General features: G+C 43.2%; 1 protein-coding gene across 14 annotated transcripts in view; it reads left to right on the top strand.

Annotated features, from left to right (window-relative positions):
• WDR20 (WD repeat domain 20) overlaps positions 1-11211 on the top strand; it is an 88589-nt gene that overhangs the window by 31283 nt on the left and 46095 nt on the right. Inside the window, exon 2 of one of the 14 annotated variants that reach the window (XM_011991612.1) lies at positions 254-516. The exons of the other annotated variants lie outside the window; for them this stretch is intronic. Within the exon in view, the coding sequence (XP_011847002.1) occupies positions 254-259 (6 nt within the window). The 3' untranslated portion in view covers positions 260-516. Of the gene's footprint in view, positions 1-253; positions 517-11211 lie in introns of those variants that run through there. 14 annotated transcript variants of the gene reach the window in all.

The following is an 11211-nucleotide window of genomic DNA, read 5'->3' as shown; positions in this document are numbered from 1 at the left end:
ATCTCAGCTCACTGCAAGTTCCGCCTCCCGGGTTCACGCCATTCTTCTGCCTCAGCCTCCCGAGTATCTGGGTCTACAGGTGCCCACCACCACGCCAGGCTAATTTTTTGTGTTTTTAGTAGAGACGGGGTTTCACCATGTTAACCAGGATGGTCTCGATCTCCTGAGCTTGTGATCCGCCTGCCTCGGCCTCCCAAAGTGCTGGGATTACCGGCGTGAGCCACCGTGCCCGGTCTCCTTCTTATTTTTTTAGAGATAGTGTCTCACCATGTTGCCCAGGCTGGTCTCTAAATTCCTGGCCTCAAGCTATCCTCCTGCCTTGGCCTCCCAAAGCACTGGGATAATAGGTGTGAGCCACCGTGCCCAGCCTAGATTCTTCTTGATATGCTGTTTCCTTTGCCTGCAATATGCTTCCGTTCCTCACTCTCTGCCCCTTCATCTGTTTAACTCCTGCTCCTTGAAATCTTAGCTCATATGTAATTTTGTCCAAGCCTTTTACCCTGACCTTCAGACTAGATCAGGTCTCCATTATCCTCTACCAGGTCGCCTCTCTAGCGCATGCCACAGTAATAAATAAGTAGAAATTGAAATGTAATGTCTTTTTACTCCCTACCCACCAAACTAGATTATGAACTATTGAGGGCTGATTTTATCTGATTGATTGCTGAATTCCTGTCTGTTCTGCATGCTAGCTCAGTGCCTTTGATGTATGATGATCATAAATATTTGAGTGAATGGATAAATATACAAGGGACTTTGTCATTTACTTATTGACAGTGGGCAGACTGCTATGCTAAGCATATTGTATGCAGTACGTATTTGGTTAAATATTTTCGATGAACAGTTGTTTGCCTGATCTTTCTCATCTGTGTTTGGTGACATGATATATTTAAAGACCAGCAGGTGGTTATTTGTACCCCTCATTTCTCTCTACTGTATTTCTCTCTTCCCCCCATTTCCCATACATCTCCCATATCTTACCGTAGCACTGGTAGCAAACAGGTGCAGGCATGAAAGAAAGACCTGAGAAATCTGCCTAGTTTAGGAGCTTTTTTAGAAGGCAAGCCTGTTAATCATTCAAATCATTAAATCAATTTGCTGTGTGGGAATTTTTTCTTAATTGGCAGCAGTAAAAAGGAAAGGTTTTCCCCCCCTAAATATAAAAAGAGGAGTTTATTGTAGAAAATTGGAAAACTCCAGGAAGAAAAGAACTCCATGTCCCACAGCTGTTAGTATTTTGGTATTTTTACCTGTTAATCTTTTTTTTTGGTGTTCAGTTATGTATTTTAAGCATAATTGAGGTCCCTAGTACTGAGTATTATGCCTGGCATGGTGTAGGTGCTCAGTAGTTAGAGAATGAACCCGTGTGTGTTTTTTCAAATTTAAAATGGCTGCAGCTTCCCAGTTTGGTATTTGGATGAGCATTGCTTTTTGTTGATGGTCTTCATAACCTGTTTTAGAGTAGTTGAACTTTGTATGAAGGTGTGACTTTTAAAAATGAGCCCGTTAGATCATTGTAAAAAGTTGTTTGGGTTAAATATTTTGGAGTCACCTGTGACTTCTTTTTTTCATGGTCTACTTCCAGTCCTTTCATAGAGCCTGTTGACTCCGCCTCTAAATATATCCAGAATCTGATCACTTCTGCTTCTACCACTGCCACCTTCATTTAAGGAAGCACCGTCTCTCACTTGGATTATTACAGAGGACTCCACCTGAGTGCCTGCCTCTATCCTTGCCTCTTACAGTCTGTTCTCCTGATGTCAGCCAGAGTGATCATTTAAACAGTATAGGTCAGATCATATTCTTCACTGCTTAAAACTTTCTAATGTGTTTCTATAGCGCTTAGAATAAGATCTGAATTGCTTATGATACAGTGCTTTTCCCCTCCCCAATTCCCCAGTGTGATTTGCTGCCACCTCCTCCTTATTTATTCGAATAACCTCCATTGCATTCTGTGAAGAGCAACTGCACCCCTCCCCGCCCCACCTGCGGAGCCATGGTACACGCTCTGCTTAGAATCCTTAGTCCCTCTGCTTAGAATGCCCTCCACAGTGGCCATGGAGCTGGCTCCCTCACTTCTTCAGGTCTCTGCCCAAATGTGGTTCTGTTAAAGCAGCTTTCTCTTACCCCTACCCAGAAAGGCACTGCTATCACCTTTCCACCTCAGTCCTTCCACTCCCTTTCCTGACTGATTTTTCTTCATGCTCCTTGTTGATGTTCATTTTGTTGCCTGCTTACTGACTAGTCCCACCTAAAATCTACAAGAGGAGGGCTTTATCTGTCTTTGTTGCTGAGATACCAGGGTCTAAAATGGTGCCTGAAGCGTATAGAATTCAATAAATATTGGTTGAATGGGTAGTGGATATTTTTTGAGGTGAAGCCTCGCTCTTGTTCCCCAGGCTGGAGTGCAATGGTACAATCTTGGCTCACTGCAGCCTCTGCCTCCCGTGTTCAAGTGTTTGTCCTGCATCAACCTCCCAAGTATCTGGGATTACAGGCGCCTACCCCACGCCCGGCTTATTTTTGTATTTTTAGTAGAGACAGGGTTTCACCATGTTGGCCAGGCTGGTCTCGAACTCTTGACCTCAGGTATTCTGCCCGACTCGGCCTTCCAAAGTGCTGGGATTACAGGAGTGAGCCACCATGCCTGCCCTTTCTCAAGTAACTTAGTGAGAAAGTCTGCATTGGGAATTAGGTATTGTGACGTCTCATAGGCCTATTTTATTTTTTGATAGGTAATACGTTCACATGGTTCAAAATTCAGAGAGCATGCAATGAAGTCTCTCACGCTCTACCCTCCGGCGCCCCCCTGTCCCCTCCCCTGAAGTGACTAGTGTTAAGTTATTGTGTGTATTTCCAGAGATAGCCAATGTTTTAATACACAAAATTACAGATACAGTCTTTCCTCCTTTATAAAAATGCAAACTTTAGCATCTGCACTGTTTTACACCTTGTTTTTGTTTTGTATACTTCGGGGATTGTTCTTTGTCAATAAAGACATTATTGTGTAAAAGCATCTTTAATGCCTGTACAATATCCCGTTGTGTAAATTTATCATAATTCTTCTTTTGATGGACATTGATGTTTCTAGTCTTTAGCTCTTACACACTATACTGCAATAAATCACTTTGTACATACATCATTTTGCCTTGTTGCTAGTATATCTGAGGAATAAATTCTTGTGAGGAATTGCTGGGTGAAAAGGGCATGTGTTTGTAATTTTAGAGACATAGTCAGATCGCCTTCTAAAAATTGTACCAATTTTTACTTCTGGCATAGTGTATTGTTATTTTGATCTTTGCTAATTTGACAGATGAAAGATGGTATAACACTATAGTTTTTTGGTGTTTCTTGTGCTATGAATTAAGCATCGTTTTGGATATTTAAGAGCCATCTGTATTTTCTATGAGTTGTTCATGTCGTGAACCCACTTTACTAGGACTCTGGTCTTAAAAAAAAATTAACTTGGTAGGAGTTCTCTTTTATGATTATAAAATTTTTAATGTTTAAATTTTTTTAGAGATGGGATCTCACTATGTTGCCCAGGCTGGTCTGCAGTCATTCCGCCTCAGCCTCTGAGCAGCTGAGACCGTAGGCATGTACCACCATGCCCAGCTTTTTGTACAAATTAGCCCTTAATCTGTGATCTGAGGGACAGACATTTTGTTCCATTTGTCAGTTGTCTTCTGATTTTGCTCATGGTAGTTTTTTCCTACATAGAAATTTGCTTTTTTTTCCTTTATTTTTCTTCTTCCTCCTCCTTGGGAAATTTCATTTTTTTTTTGTAAGTAGTATTATTATTTTTTGAGATCGAGTCTTGTTCTTTCGCCCAGGCTGGAATGCAGTGGCATAATCTCGGCTCACTGCAAGCTCCGCCTCCCGGGTTCACGCTATTCTCCTGCCTCAGCCTCCTGAGTAGCTGGTACTACAGGCACCCGCCACCACACCTGGCTAATTTTTTGTATTTTTAGTAGAGACGGGGTTTCACCGTGTTAGCCAGGATGGTCTCGATCTCCTGACCTCGTGATCTGCCTGCCTCGGCCTCCCAGAGTGCTGGGATTGCAGGTGTGAACCATCACGCCTGGCCTCTCTCTCTCTCTCTCTTTTTTTTTTTTTTAAGAGACAGGGTCTTGCTCTGTTGCCCAAGCTGGAGTACAGTAGTATAATCATAGCACATTGTAACCACAAACTCTTTGGCTCAAGGGATCCTCCCACCTCAGCCTCTTGAGTAGCTGGGACTATAGGCATGAGCCACACTGTTGGCTCTTCTTGTACTTCTGAGGTTTCATTTCGTACATGTGATTTCTTTTTGATACTGCTGAGATTTATTCTGGTATACATTGTGAGGTGGGGTTTCACCCCATTTTTTAAAAAACATTTTTAGGATTTCTTGATCTTTTATGTCTTGTCTGGAGAGTGATTTTTCAGCTGTTTTCTGCTAAACTGTGAGTGGTATAGACCAGTTAGCTATGTCCTGTGTACTTTTCAGTTTAAGACATGGTTGCCTTTATCTTACCAAAGATCTTATCTTTTGTTGTCTTAAAAATAACGATGGAAATACAGCCTATTGGGGAGTATTGTTTTAAAACAGGTTTTATAGAATTTTCAGTTGGTAAAGATTGGTAAGATTAGTAATAATAGGTACGATAGGTAATTAACTATGCATTATATTTAAGGAATGTGTTTAGTACGTTTTATAATGCTAAAGAAATAAGGGATTTTTCTGTTTTTTATTTATTTTTATTTTTTATTTTCTTGGAGGCATCCTCGTTCTGTCGCCCAGACTGGAGTGCAGTGGTGCGATCTCAGCTTACTGCAACCTTCACCTCCTGGGTTCAAGTGATTTTTCTGCCTCAGTGTCATGAGCGGTTGGGCCTACAGGCTTGTGCCACCACGCCTGGCTAATTTTTTGTATTTTTAGTAGAGATGGGGTCTCACCATGTTGCCCAGGCTGGTCTCAAACTCCTGAGCTCAGATAGTCCACCCACCTTGGCCTCCCAAAGTGCTGGGATTACAGGTGTGTGCCACCATGCCCAGCCCATGTGTTTTTTTTTTAAAATATTATTTATTTATTTTTTATTCCAATAGGTTTTTGGGGAACAGGTGGTATTTGGTTACATGGATAAATTCTTCAGTGGTGATTTTCTAAATTTTGGTGCACCCGTCACCTGAGCGATGTACACTGTACCCAATGTGCAGTCTTTTATCCCTCATTGCCCTCCCCACTGAGTCCCCAAAGTTCATTATATCATTCTTGTGCTTTTGTGTCCTCATAGCTTAGCTCCCACTTATAAGTGAGAACATACGATGTTTGGTTTTCCATTCCTGAGTTACTTCACTTAGAATAACTGGCCGGGCACGGTGGCTCCCGCCTGTAATCCCAGCACTTTGGGAGGCCGAGGCGGGCGGATCACAAGCTCAGGCGATCGAGACCATCCTGGCTAACATGCTGAAACCCCGTCTCTACTAAAAATACAAAAAATGAGCTGGGTGTGGTGGCTGGCACCTGTAGTCCCAGCTACTCGGGAGGCTGAGGCAGGAGAATGGCGTGAACCTGGGAGGTGGAGCTTGCGGTGAGCTGAGATTGTGCCACTGCACTCCAGCCTGGGTGATGCAGTGATATACTGTCCTTCTATTTTTTTGAGACACTCTTGCTCTGTCGCCCAGGCTGGAGTGCAGTGGCACGATCTCAGCTCACTGCAAGCTCCGCCTCCCAGGTTCACGCCATTCTCCTGCCTCAGCCTCCCAAGTAGCTGGGACTACAGGTGCCCGCCACCACGCCCAGCTAATTTTTTGTATGTTTCGCTTTAGTAGAGACGGGGTTTCACCGTGTTAGCCAGGATGGTCTCGATCTCCTTACCTCGTGATCTGCCCGTATTGGCCTCCCAAAGTGCTGGGATTACAGGCGTGAGCCACCTCTCCCGGCCGCATCTGTTATTTTTTAATTTATTGTTTATTATTATTTTTTTGAGACACTCTTGCTCTGTCGCCCAGGCTAGAGTGCAGTGGCACAATCTCAGCTCACTGCAATCTCCACCTCCCAGGTTCAAGCGATTCTCCTGTCTCAGCCTCTGGAGTAGCTGGGACTACAGGCGCCCGCCACCACGCCCAGCTAATTTTTTGTATGTTTCGTAGGGACAGGGTTTCACCATATTAGCCAGGATGGTCTCGATCTGCTGACCTCGTGATATGCCCACTTCAGCCTCCCAAAGTGCTGGGACTACAGATGTGAGGTGCCCAGCATTTTTTGATATTTGAATTATGGCCATTGCTACAGGAGTAAGGTTGTATCATATTGTGGTTTTGATTTGCATTTCCCTGATAATTAGTGATGTGGAGCATTTTTTCATATGTTTACTGGCCATTTGTGTATCTTCTTTTGAGTATCGTCTGTTCATGTCCTTAGCCCACTTTTTGATGGGATTATTATTATTATTATTTTCTTGCTGATTTGAGTTTCTTGTAGATTCTAGATATTAGTCCTTTGTTGGATGCATAGTTCGTGAAGATTTTCTCTGCAACCCTGTGAGTTGTTTACTCTGCTGATTATTTCTTTTGCTGTGCAGAAGTTTTTTCATTTAATTAAGTCCCATCTATTTATCTTTATTTTTGTTGCATTTTCTTTTGGGTTCTTGGTCATGAAATCTTTGCCTAAGCCAATGCCTAGAAGAATTTTTTGGGTATTATCTTCTAGAATTTTTATGGTTTGAGGTTAGATTTAAGTCTTTGATTCATCGTGAGTTGATTTTTGTATGAGGTGAGAGATGAGGATCCAATTTCGTTCTTCTGCATGTGGCTTACCAGTTATCCCAGCACCATTTGTTGAATAGGGTGTCTTTTCCCCAGTTTATGTTTTTGTTTGCTTTGTCGAAGATCAGTTGGCTGTAAATATTTGGGTTTATTTCTGGATTCTCTGTTGTGTTCCGTTGGTCTGTATACCTGTTTTTATACCAGTACTATGCTGTTTTGGTGACTATAGCTGTATAGTATAGTGTGAAGCCGGGTAATATGATGCCCCCAGATGTTTTTCTTTTTGCTTAATCTTGCTTTGCTATGTGGGCTCTTTTTTGTTTCCATATGAATTTTAGGATTGTTTCTCCTAGTTTGGTGAAGAATGATGATGGTATTTTGATGGGAATTGCATTGAATTTGTAGATTGCTTTTGGCAGTAAGGTCATTTTCACAATACTGATTTTACGCATCCATGGCATGGGATGTGTTTTCATTTGTTTGTGTCATCTATGATTTCTTTTAGCAGTATCTTGTAGTTTTCCTTGTAGAGGTCTTTCACGTCAGTGGTTAGGTATATGCCTAAGTATTTAATTATTTTTTTGGAGCTATTGTAAAAGGGGTTAAGTTCTTGATTTGATTCTCAGCTTGGTCGCTGTTGGTGTGTAGTAGTGCCACTGATTTGTGTTCATTGATTTTGTATCCAGAAACTTTACTGAACTCATTTATCAGATCTAGAAGCTTTTGGGATGAGTCTTTAGGGTTTTCTAGGTATATAATTATATATCATCAGCAAACAGCAGCAGTTTGACTTCCTCTTTACTGATTTGGATGTCCTTTCTTTTCTCTTGTCTGATTGCTCTGGCTAGGACTTCTGAAACTATGTTGAATAAAAGTGAAAGTCAGGGCTGGGAACAGTGGCTCATGCCTGCAATCCCAGCACTTTGGGAGGCCAAGATGGGCAGATCATGAGGTCAGGAGATTGAGACCATCCTGGCTAACACGGTGAAACCCCGTCTCTACTAAAAATACAAAAAAATTTACCCGGACGTGGTGTTGCACACCTGTAGTCCCAGCTACTTGGGAGGCTGAGGCAGGAGAATCGCTTGAACCCAGGAGGCAGAGGTTGCAGTGAGCCAAGATGGCGCCACTGCATTCCAGCCTGGGCTACAGACCCGAGAGTCCCTCTTTTTTAAAAAAAAAAAAGTGAAAGTGGGGCCGGGCGTGGTGACATCCCAGCACTTTGGGAGACCAAGGCGGGCGGATCACGAGGTCAAGAAATACAAAAATTCATGCCCAGCTGAGGATTTTTACATCTGCGTTCATCAGGGATATTGGTCTGTAGTTTTCTTCCCTTTTTTTTTTTGGTTATATCCTCTCTGGTTTCGGGTATTAGGGTGATACTGACTTCATAGAATGATTTAGAGAGGATTCCCTCTTTCTCTATCTTTTGTAATAGTTTCAGTAGGATTGGTACCAATTCTTTTTTTTTTTCTTGAAATGGAGTCTCGCTCTGTCGCCCAGGCTGGAGTGCAGTGGCGCGATCTCAGCTCACTGCAAGCTCCGCCTCCGGGTTCACGCCATTCTCCTGCCTCAGCCTCCCGAGTAGCTGGGACTACAGGCGCCCGCCACCTCGCCCGGCTCTTTTTCTTTTTTTTTTTTTTTTAAAGTAGAGATGGGGTTTCACCGTGTTAGCCAGGATGGTCTCCTGATCTCGCGATCGCCCTCCTTGACCTCCCAAAGTGCTGGGATTACAGGCATGAGCCACTGCGCCTGGCACGAACCAATTCTTTGAATGTCTGGTAGAATTCGGCTATAAATCCACCTGGTCCTGAACTTTTTTTTGTTGGCAATTTTTTTTTATTACCATTTCAGTCTCACTGCTTGTCATTGGTCTGTTCAGAGTTTCTATTTCTTCCTGGTTTACTCTGGGAGGGTCGCATATTTCCAGGAATGCATCTGTCTCCTCTAGGTTTTCTGGTTGGTGCGCATAAAGGTGTTCATAGTAGCTTTGAATGATCTTTTGTGTTTCTGTGGTATTGGTTGTAATATCTCCCGTTTCATTTCTAATTGAGCTTACTTTATTTCTAAGTGAGCTTATTTGGATTTTCTGTCTTAGATTTTCCTGTTTTATTTGAATGAGTTATGTTCGAGATCTTTATCCTGGAGGTTGCAATTTTTTTTTTTTTTTTTTTGGTGAAAAATCAGACCTTAGGCCGGGAACGGTGGCTCACACCTGTAATCCCAGCCCTTTAGGACGCTGAGGCAGGCGGATCACCAGAGGTCAGGAGTTCGAGACCAGCCTGGCCAACATGGTGAAACCCCGTCTCTACTAAAAATACAAAAATTAGCTGGGCCTGGTGGCAGGTGCCTGCAATCCCAGCTTCTTGAAAGGCTGAGGCAGGAGAATCGCTTGAACCCAGGAGGTGGAGGTTGCAGTAAGCCGAGACCACGCCATTGCACTCTAGCCTGGGCAACAAGAGTGAAACTCCGTCTCAAAAAAAAAAAAAAAAATCAGACCTTGGTGATGACCTTGAGCAGTAGGATAGAAATAACTCCCACATGCGTAGTATTCCAATAATGGAACACTAGGCATAAATGGGTTAATGCCTGGTAACATCAAGTTAATACACATTGGAGTAAAAATGAGGCTTGATTCTCATCTGGCTGTATTTCTCATGGCCAGCAGACTCCCCTCAAAGGGCCATCATCTTGCAGAATGGAAGTTTCCGTAGTTCTTGGCTATAGTGATAAGTGGGTGTTTTTGTGTCATCTGCATCAGAATCAATGATGGTTTTTCATACTGCTTTTGCCATTTGCTTCATATTTCCATGCCACTTAGCATGGCCTTACCTATTCTTTGTTTGCAGTTGCCAACCATTTCTTTTTTTCTTTTTTTCTTTTTTGAGACGGAGTTTTGCTCTTGTTGCCTAGGCTGGAGCGCAATGGCGCAATCTTGGCTCACCGCAACCTCCGCCTCCCGGGTTCAAGCAGTTCTGCCTCAGCCTCCCAAGCAGCTGGGATTACAGGCACCTACCACCACGCCCAGCTAATTTTTGAATTTTTAGTAGAGATAGGGTTTCTCCATGTTGGTCAGGCTGGTCCTGAACTCTTGACCTCAGGCGATCCACCTGCCTTGTCCTCCCAAAGTGCTGGGATGGGATTACAGGCATGAGCCACCGGCCACCTTGCAGTTACTATTTCTACCATGTGGCTAACTTGCCTGAGATTTGTAACAGTTCACTTTACTGATGACATCAAATCCAAGCTAAGTCTAGTAAGTTACCCTATCAGTGCGTCTTCAAAATCTATCATCATTTCTCCTGATGAGATTCTCCCATTCAGATATTGAACTAGCTGAGCTGAGACCATTGTTTTCACACACTTGTTTATCTGTTTGTCTTGCTCTTTTCTCAAGTGCCTTCCCACATATTTCTACTTGCCAATGCCATTGCCCCAGTGTTTTACTTCTTACATTTACAAAAACTGTGAGACTGCAGGAGCTTTGAAAAACATCAGTATTTGTCCCAGCGTTACTAAGCAAAAGGGGCTTGCTGTCCAATGTGCCAGAAGCCTATACTATGACACTGGGTTTTTCAGAAAGTTTTCTCAAAACCCAGTGAAGGGAGTCTCCTAGCTGTGAGAGATATAGCCAGATGAGAATCAAGCCACTGGGTTCTTGAGTATTTTCTCAAAAATTTGAGTGTTTTCTCAAAAACCCAGTGCATGGAATTGGCTTTCTTGTTATTGCAAGTCGACTCACAAGGAGACAGGTTCAGCTCAAATCTGTCTGTCTGTGCTGGCTTTAAGGCAGTACCTTTATTAGAAGAGCTTTAGAGAGTGGCTTCTGGGAGTAGCAGGTGATTGATATGAGGAAAGGGGTGGTCTGGAAAGTCTTCGGGCCTGTGCAGTTATCTCTTCATGCCTCCTCGTGGGTCCCATGTGCAAATTTGGGGGAAGTTAGTATGAAGCATGTGGCAGAAATTTAAACTTGTTCTACACAAACTCCAATCAGCTATATTGATTCCAGCCAATTTTAGCCTGTTGTGTTATGTGTCTTACAAGTGGAGGGCGTGTCAGTGAGTTGTTTCTTTTCTTGTCTGGGATCCTGCAAACTCGAGAATTTCTGTTAATCATTGGTGTCTTTAACTCTCAGGGGCATGGTTTCACCAGTCCGGAAGGATCCCTGTGCCTTGTCATCCTCATTTTTTGTAATCTGAGTTTGTATCTTTTGTAGGGTGGTGGAGTGTTCGGGATCTGTGTATGTGGGGTTGAATTGTTATGTGGCCAGGTGCAGTGGCTCATGCCTGTAATCCCAGTACTTTGGGAGGCTGAGGTGGGCAGATCACCTGAGGTCAGGAGTTTGAGACTAGTCTGGCTAACATGGTGAAACCTCATCTCTACCAAAAATACAAAAATTAGCCGGGCGTGGTCGCATGAGCCTGTTGTCCCAGCTACTTGGGAGGCTGAGGCAGGAGAATT

Source organism: Mandrillus leucophaeus, unplaced genomic scaffold (genome assembly GCF_000951045.1).
Source record: "Mandrillus leucophaeus isolate KB7577 unplaced genomic scaffold, Mleu.le_1.0 Scaffold4, whole genome shotgun sequence".
In the NCBI taxonomy this organism is placed as follows: domain Eukaryota; kingdom Metazoa; phylum Chordata; class Mammalia; order Primates; family Cercopithecidae; genus Mandrillus; species Mandrillus leucophaeus.
This window is presented reverse-complemented; position numbering and strand designations above follow the sequence as displayed.